Source organism: Aethalodelphis obliquidens, unplaced genomic scaffold (assembly GCF_003676395.1).
Source record: "Aethalodelphis obliquidens isolate GAN/ISIS:26980383/991018 unplaced genomic scaffold, ASM367639v1 scaffold5, whole genome shotgun sequence".
Classification (NCBI taxonomy): Eukaryota; Metazoa; Chordata; class Mammalia; order Artiodactyla; family Delphinidae; genus Aethalodelphis; species Aethalodelphis obliquidens.
Genome location: NW_020837949.1, coordinates 46843735 through 46859245, shown reverse-complemented (window position 1 = coordinate 46859245; position 15511 = coordinate 46843735). Strand labels below are relative to the sequence as shown.

The 15511-nt window shown below is 40.4% G+C and overlaps 1 protein-coding gene across 1 annotated transcript in view; it reads right to left on the bottom strand.

The window, feature by feature from the left end:
* Positions 1-15511, bottom strand: part of CPVL (carboxypeptidase vitellogenic like) — a 113291-nt gene that overhangs the window by 20545 nt on the left and 77235 nt on the right. The window contains exon 12 of the mRNA XM_027102309.1: positions 4852-5034. Within this exon, the coding sequence (XP_026958110.1) occupies positions 4852-5034 (183 nt within the window). The remainder of the gene's footprint in view (positions 1-4851; positions 5035-15511) is intronic.

The following is a 15511-nucleotide window of genomic DNA, read 5'->3' as shown; positions in this document are numbered from 1 at the left end:
TTTAACCTTAATTACCTCCTTAGAGGCCATATCTCCAAATACAGACACATCCTAAGTTAGGTCTTCAACATTCTAAGTTAGGGAGACACAATTCAGTCCATAACAGGTAGATATTATTACTACCCTAACAGGTAGATATTATTATACCCACTCTATAGTGGTCTCTAACCACTCTGTTACACAGTCTCTACATATTTTATAGGTATACACATGTATAACACACATATACAAACACATATCCATATAACCTAATACTGTATACAGTTTTATTCAGTAACAATGATCATTCCTAAACTAGTCAGCAGTTGAGGTAAAAAAAATCTCTCCAACAGAAAGATGTCTACAAGCAAATTTTTCCTTGTGGGAAAAAAGAACTCAATTAAGAGTGTGTGTGTAGAGGGTCATGATACCAAAGAGGATAGCATGAATATACTCAGAAGTTGCACTGGAAGGGATCTCAAACCAGAGCAAGAAGTTTAGAGCTCTGTCTATGGGATGTGATTAACTTTCTGAGTACAAACTCTACCCTGACCCACCAGGTCCCGTATGATATGGCCACAGCCAATCCTCCATCTTTGCTTCCCCTCTTTCCCTATTCCTCCCTCAGATCCACTGGCCCTCCTTCCTTTCCTCAGGCACATCCAGCTTATTTCTGCCCCTTGGCACATTTAGACATTCTCTGCATGGAAACGCTGGCCCACATCTGCACATGGAGGCTGCTTCATGTCCTACTGTCTCACCTCTTCAGTGAGGCTTCTGGGACCCACCATCCAAAGTAGTCCCTGTACCAGCTCTTTCACATCATCCAGTTTTATTTTCTGGCATTATCTGATTTGTGAATGTCTATATTTGCTTATTTTCTGCCTTTATTTCTTCCCTCCTTTGAGTAAAATCTCCTTGATAGAGTAGACTTTATTATCATATTCAGTCTGCTGATCTTATAGCAGCCAGACCATCCAGTCAGTGAATGGGAGGATGCAATCAGAAATAAAAGAATGTGGGCATTTCATTATTAAGCTAATATTTCTTCATTTCTAGCCACAGGGAAAGCATTACTGTATTCTAATCATGGGAGGTAAGTTTAGAACCTCATGAGTATTGATAAATATCTTTTTTTTTTTTTTTTGCGGTACGCGGGCCTCTCACTGCCGTGGCCTCTCTTGCTGCGGAGCACAGGCTCCGGACGCGCAGGCTCAGCGGCCATAGCTCACGGGCCCAGCTGCTCCACGGCACGTGGCATCCTCCCGGACGGGGGCACGAACCCCCGTCTCCAGCATCGGCAGGCGGACTCCCAACCACTGCGCCACCAGGGAAGCCCGATAAATATCTTTTTTTTATACTGCCCCTAAGGAACGCCTAACAGATGTCTTTCAAACATGTGAAAAGATTAAATAAACAAGTTTTTTTCCTGAGTGCTCCTCTTCTCTTCTATTTAGTTAACATTCTCCACCTTACTGGCTATTAAGTATCAGAGCCAATCTGACAGACATAGGCACACAGGCTCTGGGAACAAACTGAATAAAGTTTGAATCCCAGTGCTGTCATTGGATGATTCTGGATTAACTGTTTACCTTCTCAGAGTCTGCTTCCTCATATGTAAGTAAAATGGAAATTATATTATATAATTTTCAGAGGTTATTCTAATATCCATGAAGTACCTATCACAACAGTCGGCACATATTTAGTGTTCAACAAACGAAAGCTATCTTTATCATCATTGAACTTAAATATAGGTAGGTGAGCCCATCCCTTATAACTCTGATCTTTTATTTGCCTCTTCTTCATTTATTTTGCACACAAAAAATCATAATCTATCTTTTGCCTGATTTATTTGCATAGCTTATGTAGATCAGTAGGACTACTGACACACATGATATTAGTTCTGTACTGGCAGAGACACTTGTTGCTCTCAATCCTCCTCCTAAGAAAAACTAGAAAAGCTGGACAAAATACAGAACACACCCACCTGAAAATCCTGAGGCTCACCCAAGGCAGCCAGGATATAAGGGGTGTATTAGTTTCCTATTGTTGCTATAACAAACCACCACAAATGTAAGTGTTTTAAAACAACAATAATTTCTTATTTTATAATTCTGGAGGTCAGAAGTCAGAAATGGTCCCACTGGACTAAAGATGCTGGCTAAGCTAACTAAGATGTTGGCAAAGTTCCATCCTTCTGGAGGCTCTAGGGGAGAATCTGTTTCTTTGTGATTCCTAATTTCTAGAGGCTGCCTGCACTCCTTAGCTCATGGTCCTTCCTCTGTCTTCAAAGCCAGCAACAGAGCATCTTTGAAACCCTCTCTGACTCTGACTCACCCGCTTCCCTCATTCACTCATAAGGATCTTTGTGATTACACTGGCCCATCTGGATAATCCAGAATAATGTCCCCATCTCTAGGTCAGATGATTAACAACCTTATTTCCATATGTAGCCTTGATTCCTTCTTTCCATACGATACAACATATTGACAGGTTCCAGAGATTAGGGGGAAGGTCTCTTTGGGGGCCCATTATTCTGCCCACTACAAGGGGCCAGGCTTGCAAACTGAAGGGAGGGCAACAAACTGAGTCTGGCATTCTCTGGCCCTGTCCACATCAAAGCAATAGTTGATTCAGCGGCCAAGAGGCTACAAAACCAAGCATAAAGTGGTAGTTAAGAGACTGGAAACTTGAATGGAGCTTTGGGAGACAAAAAGTACAGATTTAAAGTCACTCAATTCCAGACTTGATAAAGGTGCTTGCCTCTATTCTAATTGCCTGACAGAAGCAAAGCAAAATCTCTTTGAAGATAAATATCATCAGCCAGAAACTCAAACTATCTCCATAATTTTACCTGTTTAATGTCTGACATTCAACTGAAAATTTCTAAGCATATCAGGAAAAAGTACCCAACTACCATATAAAAAGAGAAGAAATAAATCTCATGAACACAAAGCTGAGCAAACATACCACACAGGAAAGAGTACATACTGAATATGTCCATTTATAAAAATTCAAAAACTTGCAAAAGTAATCTAGGCTATTAGAAGTCAGGACAGTGGTTACTTCGGGGAGGAGGGGAGTAGTGACTATGGGGCAGTGGGGGGAGGGGCACTGGTTCTATTCTCTTTCTTTATTTAGGTAATAGTCACAGGGGTATGTTCACTTTGTGAAAATTCATTTACCTGTATATTTGTGACTTGTTCACTTTTCCATATTATGTTATAACTCAGTAAGTAACAAAGTAGAATCAACCTTATATTACACTGTTAAAATTATGCAAAAACCTGTACCTGTGAACATATGAATCAATTAAAATGCAATTTCAGATGTTGAAATTGTTGAACTTTTTCTTTTTTAAAAATATTTGAATTGCTATATAACTTGTGTTACTTAAAAAGAGACAAATAAACAACAAAATTAAGTCCAGATTATTTTCTGCAACTGAAGAGCCTCCACTTGTCCAGGAATTTCAATATTTTGGAATCTGTCTTCAGAGTTAACTATTTATTGTGGTCCACAACTCAATACCAGATTCAAGATCGCTCAAGTTTACAGAAGCAGATGGGGCTGACAAGGCACTTCCCATCCTCTCTTGAGATCTCTCTGCATGTAAACAGACACTTCTTTCTGTCCTTCCCTGTCCCATTTTCAGATTTCATATATATACTGCCAGAACTGTTCCTGCTCTGAGACATTTAGTTTGCCATTCCACCAGTAGTTAATTCTTTGGTATAATTTATCTCGATTTAGAAACTGTAACGTTATAACTTTTCAAAGTTTACCTTCACTTGAGCCCAGAAATATGTCTCTCAACTGTTTCCATTGTCCAAGGTAGTTAACATTTTGTGTAATATTTAAATTTCTGTTAAATTTCATGTTATTTAATGGTTAGAATGACCGGGGTAGGGTAGGAAGGCTACCTTTTCACATTAGAATACCCGTAATTTCTGCTGGATCTATCATTTTTTTAAACATAAATGAGTAATTCAGGTGATAACCCAGTGACCCCTGATAAAATACTTTGTGATCTCTCATTTACAGTTCCAAAGCAAAGTATTTTTGAAGTAGTATTCCTATGATTAATTTCTGTTTGGAGCATGGATTTGCCTAAAGGAAAACTCAAGCATTAGAAAGCTATTCTTCCAAATACTTGGAGGTACAGAATTGACGTCCCAGTGTTACCTCACATAAAAAATTGGGGAATAAAATCAAGTCTAGAAGAATACATTTTTCCTCTTGAGACTAACTAAGCAAAACTAAGGGGCTTTCTTAATTTCTCCAGAAACTTTCTGGAGGTAAACAGTGTAATCATTGCATAAACATTAAGGAAGACCTATTCATCTTCGAGGAGCTGAGACCTGCAAACTGGAGGAGCAGTGGACAGGCTTGGCCAGAGTAACATCTGACCCCTAAAGGAGAGGTCACACTAGGGCATCAGATAGATTTTGTCCTGGGGTTCCATGTGTAATACGTGAATGTGATCATAGGTTTGCCAGAGGAGATTACATTGAACCTTCCTCATGTAATTTGTTCACGCTCTCTTTTGTTCCCCAAATAGACTAATTCTCTCATTAATGATTTACCTTTTGGGGTTGAGTATTATCCTTTTTTTAATCTTTTTAATTGTCACCTTATCTCTTAAATAATACCTACACTATTGTCTGTCAACTTTTGTCTTAAACATTGAGTATTTGTATATTAATATGAACTCAGACCACCCTTCCCTGTGGAAAGGAGGGCAACAGAAGACACCTTTTGGTTGTTGTATGACTTTGCTTAAGGCTGACCATGTCTTATGGGTATTCGGGCTTTCATTTCAATCTCATCATCCCATTCTCAAAACCTGCATGCCGGGAAGCATTTTCATACCTGACAGAAGCTATCCACTTGCCGTACATAACCAGCCACTTCAGGATCAGATTTAAGGACCTTCCAAACTTTTCTTTCTGCCTTCTTATAATCCTGGGATCCTTTCCAGTTCATGGCCATCAAGGAGCGCTCTGTCAGGGGAGCTGCCACGATGATGTCCAGTTGGCCATTGTAGATTAGAACCTGAAACGAAATTGAGCCGTGAGCAAATGCAGGATTCAGCAGGGGAAGCCAGTCAATGTATCTAGGTACAGATAGTGCACACAAGAGAGAAAAGGGAATGTTAGCTGCTCTGGGGCGCTGCTCAGAGACGCCAACCCAGGAACTCAGTAGGGTCACTTTCTTCCAGTTGGCTACATACACCAACAACCTGAAATAAACTCAAGCCTTGTCTCAACCACTGCATTCTTCCAGAAGTATGATTCTTCATAGGAATCTGCAAACATCTCTCTTGTTGCAAAAGCATTTGTGCTGTATTACCCAGCAATATAGGTTTTACTTGGATGTATGGCTATGTTAAGGAAGAAGACTGTGGTTACAGTTCAGTGGAACTAAGGAATGGTACACACTGGGATTGTCATGAAGCCTGCATTTGATTATTTTCATTTTTCAGGCCCTGCAGCAGCTGGCAAGCTGGGCATTCCCTCGTGGCTGCTGGTAATCCATGTTGCTTTCCCTTCCTACATTTCAGTGACAACTATAATTTTTTGAGGCAGACAGATAGATGCAGGTGCCTCAAATTTGTTATTTGTTGGAGGCAAACATGTCTGCTATGCCACTTCCAAAGACCTCTTTTCTTAAATAGGATAGCCACTTGTCAAAAATGAGGAATGTCCTTCAAAATGCCTAAGATACATTTTTTTTTAGCCAAGTTGATGGGTACTATAGGAGAAACTCTGAGGCAACTCTGGTCTTTTCTTCCCAAACAGCTTTCAAGATATTCAGATAATACCCAATGCTGCTGAAGTTGTGAAGCTACTGGGGACAGTGTGAATGGCATTATTCTTCAGGAAGGCAACCATCACTTTTTAATGCAAAGACTTTATAATGTTGAGACTTTGTCCCTGTAATCCCAGTTTGTGGAATAAACTCTATGAAAATGAGCCCAAAGAAATAAAAAATATATATATGTAACAATATTCACTGAAACTTTATAATGACAAATTTGAACACAGTCTAAAAGTTCCATATTAGTGAGTGGTTAAATAACCACGGTACAGAAATTCTATGAGATATTGCAAAGCCATTTAAACTGTTGGACTACAAAGTTGTCACCTCATTCTCCTTGAGTCCAGCCTCTTTCACCTGAACTCAGGAGATGGCTCTCTTAAGCTTGTGTTCCTCATCCCATTCTTCATTCCATAAGTGCACATTATGGGGCTCACTGCCCTGCTCTTTGGATCTGTGCTCTTTACCGCCTGTTGATAAAGTCTGAAAATTATTGCCTCATATACTATATCCATCTTATATCTGTTTATAGTGTAAGTGCAAACTCAGTGGATGATAATGCCACAAGAAGAATTCTGATTTAAAAAAAAAATTGTTCATCATCAGCTTTCTCACAAAATAGCTGTGGTTCATTTATTCTCTGTAAATAAAAAAAATTTTTTTTCTTGTAAAAATAAACTGTTGGACTAAACCACGAAGCAATGTGGAAAATGCTTATCACATAATGTTAAGTGTGAAAGCTGAATGCCAAATATATATCCCAATTATGATATATAAAATTGACATACTTATTTACATATATGGAATGAAACTTTAAAAAAAAGGAATAGAGTTGATTAATTTTGGTGGTGGAAATCTGAGTAATTTTCCCCTTTGTTTTCTACTCTCCTTAGGCTATTTTTCACACTTGTTGATTCTCATAAGGTATTGTCACTCCACCACCAACAAAGAGATTTTCTTCAACTCCATGCTACCTTTGATCTATTTGGAAGCTCTGGTTTGACTCAAGTGAAGACCTTCGGTTGAATCCTCAAACTGGATATAAAATGTTTCACTGCATGTTTCCATCTCTGCCCTCCTGGTACAGGCTTCTTAAAAGGCTTATACATAATTAAAAAGCCCAGGACTTTTACACACTCCAAATCCTCAAGCAGCAGTGGGCCAGGATTCAGCCTAAGATGAAAGAGCCCTGGGCCTCACCTATAGGAACACAGGGTCTTTCATGTTACTCAGTCCTCATCACCACATCCACTCTCCTATGAAGAACCCCCCCTTACAGAAAATCCTGATGGATTTAAAGCCTTTTTAAAAAACTCAACTATAGCAATAAAAATTTGCATTGTTTATACAAAGAAATTGCCTCAAAGACCTTGAATACTTATGGCCCATGCAAAACTCCTACAGCTGTTTTGCCAACAGTATGGAAACAATTACACATGATCTGTACCAGGAAACAAGGCTTAAATACTTCACCATCCTAGGAAGGCCTGATTATAGCTGATTAACGAAGATAATCATCTATAAAGTAATTCTTCTAGAATTCAGTGAAAAGATGCTGATTAACTAGCAAACACACAAGTGCATGTAGCCATCTTTCTTCCTTGTGGCTACTCTATGAAGCTTGCATCTTTCTGAGTGTCATCAGGATATTGTTACCTTACTATCATCAGGATATTCTGAAACTGGTTTGAATTTTCATCTTTGAGGGATGATAGCAAACTCCACAGGTTACAGCAAAAACAGGCTGATATGTACAGCATTAGGGTACACGTTTGTTGAAATGAATTGAAACGAAGCCCATCCCTGAGCCATTTCCCTTGTTTTTCAAGACATCATAAACAAGAATACTAACACTCCAGAATGAGGCAGTGAAGGGCTGGACTGCGTAATTTTGTGCATGTGATGTGCAGAAAGCCTACTTTTGGGGGCAAATGGAAATCCTTCCTTTGCAAAGCAAGGAAAACAGTTTTAACTACTAAAGGGCACATAAGTCAAATGCAGCAAAAAAAGAAATCAGGTTAATGATCAAGCGAAGTGATTTCAGAGCTGGCATTTAAGGCTGCCTCAAATATAAGAATTCCAGAGCTTCTATTTTTATCTAAATGTCACATTTACTCTCTTCAGCCCCCACAGGAATATCCCAGTTGGGTGCCTCCAGGGCTGGGTGAGTGGGTGAGATATCCCAGGATCCGGTGACAGTGAGCTGAGAAGCCAGGTGGGTGTAGCACAGGGCTGGGTGGTCCTGAAGCCGGAGGGCACGTGTTGGCCACCCACATCCTGAGTGACAGAGAAGTTCCAGGACAAGGCTTAAACCGCAACGGGTTGGCCACTTACGAAGGATCTGCACACATTCGCCCACTTCTTCCTGGTGGGGTGATCTGTCCCGGTTTGCCCTGGACGGAGGAGTTTCCCAGGATGCAGGGCTTGCAGGCTAAAACTGGGACAGTCTGGGGCAAACCCTCCCCTGAGGCTTGCTGGTATTTTAAGCAACAGGGTGTAAAGACAGAGAGGTGGAGACAGAAATGAATGCAGCTTTTAGCTACGCTTCCCTTGTCAGGAGTGACTCTAACAAAACAAGGGGCAGGGAAAGCGCTGGTTGGAGCAGGTTTCCAGGGACACAGCAGGCAGCACCCCTGAACACCCCTGAGCAACCAGTGTCCTCACTTTCCTTTCTGGCCAGCTGTGAGGCCTCAGTTAAAGAGCAGAGGCACTCTTTTTAGAGAATTTTCTTTTCTTTTACTACTTAGAGGTCTGACTGGTTAGTTTGTTGAAACTGATGGTGATGCGAAGACACGGAAAAATACTTATTAAAAAAATCAATGAAAAACTATGATCCTACTGTTCATGCTCTATAATTACTATATTTTAAAAGGATGCTTCAAACTTGGGAAAAGAATACATCAAAATACTAGCAGTTAAGGTAGTCAAAATATGGGCGATTTGTTTTAACTTGGCTATTTTCTAAGTTTTGGGGGTATGTTGGGAGGCTTCCAAAACGAAAAAATAATAAAAAGAACAATAACACTAAGAGGTTGGACACCTCAATTTGGCAAAAGATGGGTCTTTATTGGGGAATAATTTGTGCTAACTCAAGTATTACCAGCTCTCAGTTCTTTTCATGACAACTAGGTAAACAGCATAACTTTAGTTCAATCATAGATGATCTTAAAAACTCATTCCAGAATTCAAGCATTTACAAGAGATGGCACTAGGCGATTTGGATTACGAGCATCCCTCTCTCTCTCTTTTTTTTTCCAAAAGGAAGAGATGAGAAAATCATTTTTTTAATGTTCTTTACTTTCCAAAGTGTTTTCATGTACACATAGCTTTATTCACATCCAGCTTCACAGGGTGGGGATGAGACGTATTACAGGGCCTGCCTCCACTTTACTGTAAAGGAAATCGTGACACAGGGAGGTGTCAGAATGCATCCTAGATCCCACAATTCCAAACTTCTTCCTAAAACGCCTTAAGAAAGGAGCTAAATTCCTGCAAACAGCAAGCATTTACTGACTCCCCACAGCTACATGTTTAAGTGCTACTCCAAGCCTTAGGAAACAGAGAGTTGGTGGAGAAGGAGACATAGTTCACATCTCCGGTTCAGAAACAATCTCATCTGTTTGTCCAACTCTGGAGACATCTCTCATTCCTCACTTTGACTCTATGGACCAGGATGTGTGCAAGAACATTACTCAGCTGGCAACAGATGCCTGACTTCTGTTATAGGGACTGGCCCTCATTAAGCAGCTGTGGAACAGCATCAGCTCCTGAAGAAGAGAGATCTCTTAGCCCTCACTCCACCTGCAGCCCTTGCACGGTGCCTGACACCCCATAAGACATATGGACACTTGTAGAGTACAGGCAATTATGCTCTTTAAAGGCTTTCTGTAATGCTGTATACTGATTGCCCTTTTGTTTGGCCCAGGTCCACTCCCCCTTCCCCTGGTAACTGTATTCCCATTCCCTCAATGGATACAGCCCTAGTGGAGGCTGGCGATCAGTGTTCTTCCTCCTCTATGCAAGGGATGAGCATGTGACCTAAGCTAGGGCACTCAAATGCTCTCTCCCTAGAATTCGGATTGTGGACAGAATGACACAGGGTTCCCTGATGAGTCTGCCCATTAGTTTTGCTACTTGGATCCCCAGAGTTTTCCCTGGTCCCTATCTTTCCTCACTCTAGTTCTTCAGTTTGTCCATGAATTCTGTGACCTATCCTGTCTTCTGACCAGTTCTTTTCATGCTTCAAGTAACCACAGTTGCTGCTGTTGCTAAAAGCATGAAATCCAAACTCATACACCATTGGACCAGTGCCTCACATGCCCCAGCATGCAGTAACTGGGAATTCTTGGACATGTGGTTTAACCTCCATGAGTTGTGGTTGCCTTCCCTGAACATGTAGATGTAAGACCTACATCTCACTGTAGTGAGAATTAATGAGAAAATATGAACAGGGTTCTAAGCACAGCACTGGATACAAATTGGGGGAGTTAGGTAAATATGGTCCTCCTCTTCAAGTAGGTTGATAATGTGATAATGACTTGGAAGACTGACTCAACAAAGAACTTCTTCTAGAATAAACCTCCAAAATATGCATATGGTCTTTCTGTGTCAAATACTTGGTTGTCAGTCTCACTCTTTTAGACAAAGGCCAAGAGTAGGAGGGAATCCAGCCAGGGTAAACCTGAACTCTATGTACTCAAATGCATGAAATAGCATGCCTTTCATGACTAATTTTACACATATTGGGCATGGTGTCTCAGCAGTCTTTTCTTGGTACTCAGAGCCATAAGTCTATAAATTACCCTTTAAAAGGAACTTGTAATTTTGAAGCATCCCAAGGAATTTCCCCATACCTAAATGCTAGAAAAGTATGGTTAAGAGTATAGCTTTTAAAAGGACATTTGGGAATAGTAGAACTCTCTCATTGTTCTAATTATGTTGCAGGAACTGTGCTAAGCATTTTATATCCATGATTTTACAACACCCCCAGAAGGCAAGTGTTATTTATGCCATTTTAGGAGCAAAGGGACAGAGATGCAGGGAGGTGAGCCAGCTGGTAACAGAGATTCAAGTTCAGATCTGCCTGAGTCCAAAGTGTGTGCTTCTAACCCCTCTTCCACACTGCTCAGTGTATTCCGCTCCCTCCACTGCTCCCCCGCCCAGAGAATACACTGAACAGGTGGTTTATTCTTTGTAATTACACATGCAAGGAGCAAACTTAAATGTAAGCATGACTCTTTGGAATGAAGGATACATGTTTATAGTTAAGAGCACAGGCTCTGTAGCTGGGTTTGAACCTAGCTCTGCCACTTACTAGCAGGATTATCTTGATTAAGTTACATAGCCTGTCTAGAGGTCAGTTTCCTCATCTGTAAAATGGATAGAAGAGAAACATATATGAGAGAATTACACAACATAATGCATGTAAGCTCTTTGTGTCCCAGGCACATAGTAAGTGTTCAGTTAACACGAGCTATTATTATTATTGCATTTGAATAATTCAACATAGCTATTCAAATAGCTCCACAATTTCCAAATGAGATGTTACCTGTGGATTTCAATTGTGATTTTGGAGGTAAGAGTTAGAATAACGCTTAGGATGGCAAGAGTTCTAACGTAACTGCACTAGGTCATCAATTTCATAAAACAAATGGCAGGGGCTTATAAAAGTCGTATGACACTTGCAGACAGGAGTCTTGAGCTCCAGCCCTGGCCCAGTCTCCCAAGGCCTGTGCTACTGAGTGCCTTGGAGCTGTCATCTACTCACTCTGAGCCTTAATTTTCTCCTCTGTGAAGTGGAATATCTATATCCTAGAGTTCTTGGGAGGACCACATGGGATACTAGTTATAAAAATATCCTATAAGCTGAAGAGCAAGGTTTTATTATTGTTTTTGTTACTCTTTATTAAGAATAATCTGAAAAATAAATTTCTATTGTGGTGTGCAAACGTTTTCAATTGGCTGCATTTAGCTTGCAGATACATTCATCTAGGTCCACATGGTGTTGTTATTGTTTTTGCAATTAGATGCTGTCATTTAAATACCCAGACATCTGACCACGCCAGGACTATATTTCCACTCGGCTACGATGAGTGCAGGCTGTGCAATAGTTATCTCCCTAAGACACAGTCCTACCCCTTCCTGAGTGTCCTTCCCTCACCCCCAACAGAGGTGCAAGGGCAGCTGTCATTTATTCAATGCTTATGCTATCGTTCTTCTTAGAAGAGAAACATATTCCTCTGTATCTATGTCTCTGTCACGGGTAGAAAAGAAAGATCAATAGGTCTCAATCCAACTCTACTCATTCATTTCATTTTCTTCAGCTAAGTTTCACTTCCATGTGAAATGGAAAGGAAGTGGCCTTTTGTCTGAGCTGGAGAAAAGAGTTCCTGTTCACTTATACATGGAATGTGTGTGTTTGTTTGTTTAATCTGCTCATGTGAAATTTCTATTTATCCAACAGTAAATCTTTGTGGTGAGCCTAAGGATGGGCACCAAGAGAACAGACAAGAAAAGATGTGACCCTGTCCTCCTTATACTCCAGATATTTTTTTAACTTTTCAATATAGTGAATAATCAAAAGAGGAAAAGCAAGTTTACTCTTTCGTTCTCTAAGTTTTCCTTAAACAGAGGACTTAAAAAGAGTCAGTTTCACTTAAATCTTTCTAAAATCTAAATCATTTTAACATTTCAAACCATAAACTTTTCAGGTTCTGGATGTACATAAATCAGTAGTTTTTTCATGGATTTCACCCTCTCAGCAAGAAAACCTCCCTCTAGGAAAGACCTAGTGAAAAGAATCAGATGATGATTAACCCTTATTTTACACAGTATAAGCTTCTGAAGGATAAATATTTTCCAGGCAGATATAAAGCAACCAATTGTGTCCGCTAAAGACAGCTGCACGCCAGTTTACCTGCCAACTCAACTAAGAAGATCCCACACCCTTTAAACTCAGATTTTGACTTCAAGTAAGTTTGGGGGACAAGGGATGATACTCAAAGGGGAAAAGAGACAACTGTGTTTTTGATGGTGCCTGCGAACACTTGAAAGAAGGGGTTTGGGGCGAAAATGTATATAAATGTGCATTTTGTTATATTTTCATTGTTGCCTGTATTAAAGCATAAGCCTGAAAATAAATCACATTAGGCCCACTTTCTGGTCTAAACTTTACCTTTTTAAAAATCCAAACTGAAACACACGTGTTGCTGACGGAGAACACAAAGCATTTCTCTTTAAATCCCTGATAGCTCCCCTACTTATTAGGAAAATTACAGAGATGCCGCAGAAGGAGGCTTTGGTCTCTCAGCACAACAGGAAAGCAAACTGAGCTTTTGTGAGAAGGCTGGATTTTTGTTGTTGCGTTTTTAGACGAAAGATTTATGCTTATATTTTGGCCCATTTACAATCCATCATAATACTTTGCAGACAAAGTTATGCTCTTTTCCCAATGATCCAGTGACCTTAATCTCTAACATTTTGTGGTTTCCTGTTTGGGGAAACAGCCTAAGCTATTCCAGGCTGCACAGCATTCCCAGTTGGCTGCTGTCTGTCTTAGTTTTGAATGTTCTCCTGTTCGCTAATCAAAAAAAAAAAAAAAAAATTTTTTTTAAAAGAAGCCTTCCCTACAGATGCTAAATCAATGAAACTCCTACAAAGCAGCCCCCCCACACTTCCTCTTCTGGCTGCCTTACCTATCATTCTTCTATTACAAACTCCAACATAGCCAGGAGTTCTCTCTGCCTGGAGCAATGAGCATGACCCGCCAGTAACTTTCTCCCAAATAGAAGAGAATTAATTTCATTAATATCCAACTCAACCCAGGGCAATCCCCAAGGGTTTCTCAAAAGCTCAGCTGCAAAAGAAAAACAATTTCAGCTATATAGTATAACGTTTAGCAATTTTCCCCACTGGAGGCAGAGTTGTTATTCTTCCAGGGACAAGGCCTGGGCCCCAGTTGCCCGTCACTCGCACTTTTGGCCCTACTTCTTCCTGGTGACTTTGCAGGGATATAGGGCTATAACACTCAGGAAGCCTGAGTCCCCTGGGCCTGCCTGGAGGAGACTGTGGTAGAAAAATAATGCCAGCATTGAATGAAACAGTAGTCACTTCTGCAACCAAGCCGTTCTTCAAATGAGACATACTTTGCTTCCAAGTTTAAGGAAGACAAAGAAAGAGAGAAGATGGACTTAGAATAAACACCCCCGTGTTCGTGCCATTCCCCTACCAGCTGGTTTTGCCAAGATGAGTAAAGAAAAACGAGAGTGGGGCAGGGAGTTTGAGTGAGTGTCCAGTGGTTACACAAATAATAGTGAGTGTCCAGTGATTACACTAAGAAAATTATTCCTGCTTTCTTGCAACTTAACTCTAAATAATTTAGTTGCTTTCGGAATGGAACAAGAAGCAAAGCCAACTTGAAAAAAATCCAGTGAGCCATCACTCCAACCCAGGGATCTTTGAAAAAATTTTAACTACCTAGAACAGCATAATTAACATGACTTTTAATAATGACCCAGAATAATATTTTCCTCCCATTTGAATAGAAGAGTCCTGGGGCCCACTCTAGGGAGTCCTTTGCTCTGCTTCTTGTTTCACGGTCTGTTCTCATAGCCCTTTTCTGATCCCCTCACCTCTAACCATCACCTCTCACCTATTGTCCATCCTCAGTAACTGGATTTAATGAACTCAAAGTGCTCCAGGAGCAGGCCTGCCTCTCCCCCAGACAAGTCTCTCCAGAGAGGAGTGTCCTCCCTGGTTGTCAGAACGTCAGCTTCAAGGTCATGCCAAAGGTCCTCTCCAAACACTGCCCCATGCTTGCCAATGTTATCACTCTACTAAAAAAGTGGGCTGAGGAACCAATTTCTTTATCTTTCCACATTATTAAATGTACTTAATTAACCAGTACACATTTGCACATAAACCAAACCAACAAGAAACAGCCCCAAAAAGCAAACAAGAATTGCTATAATTTATAATAGTTAAGTCTATAGGAATTGACTCACACTCATCAATACAGTAGCCACTGGCCACACGTGGCCAGTGAGCTCTTGAAATGTAGCTAGTCCAAACTGAGATGTGCTCTAAGATACACATTGAATTGTGAAGACTTAATACAAAGAAAAGAATGTATAATCTCTCAATAATTTTTAATATTGATTAAATGCTGGTATGATAACATATTGGATATACTGGGTTAAAGAAAAGATGTTATTAAATTAATTTCATCCGTTTCTTTTGATATTTTTAATGTGCCTTCTAGAAAATTTGACATTCTATATGTGACTTGTATTTCTATTGGACAGCAGCCATATACCTTGGATTTGGTATATCCTGCAAAGAAAATTGGTCCCTTTGTCAACAGATGACAGCAGTAACTTCCAAGGACAGCCACACTTAGAGGAGTGATCTGCAGTTCATGAAGCTGGATTAAGCAAATCAGAAAGAATTTCCTATGGAGGAGTGGAAGATGCTCCTACAGTCTCAATCATTACAGCAGGAATAGGTAGGAGCTACAGGAAAACCCCTTGCCATCAAGTCCCCCTGCCAGCTCCCTGTTCCCCAACATTATCAACATCACTCAAGTTCAAAAAAACAATAGTTGTCGCCATAAAATTGAATGGATTCACCAAGGATTTTGAGGGTGAACAAAACCTGAAAGCTGAGCCCCTGCCACTAAACAGTGTCACTGCTGCCCTACTACCCATTGTGCCCA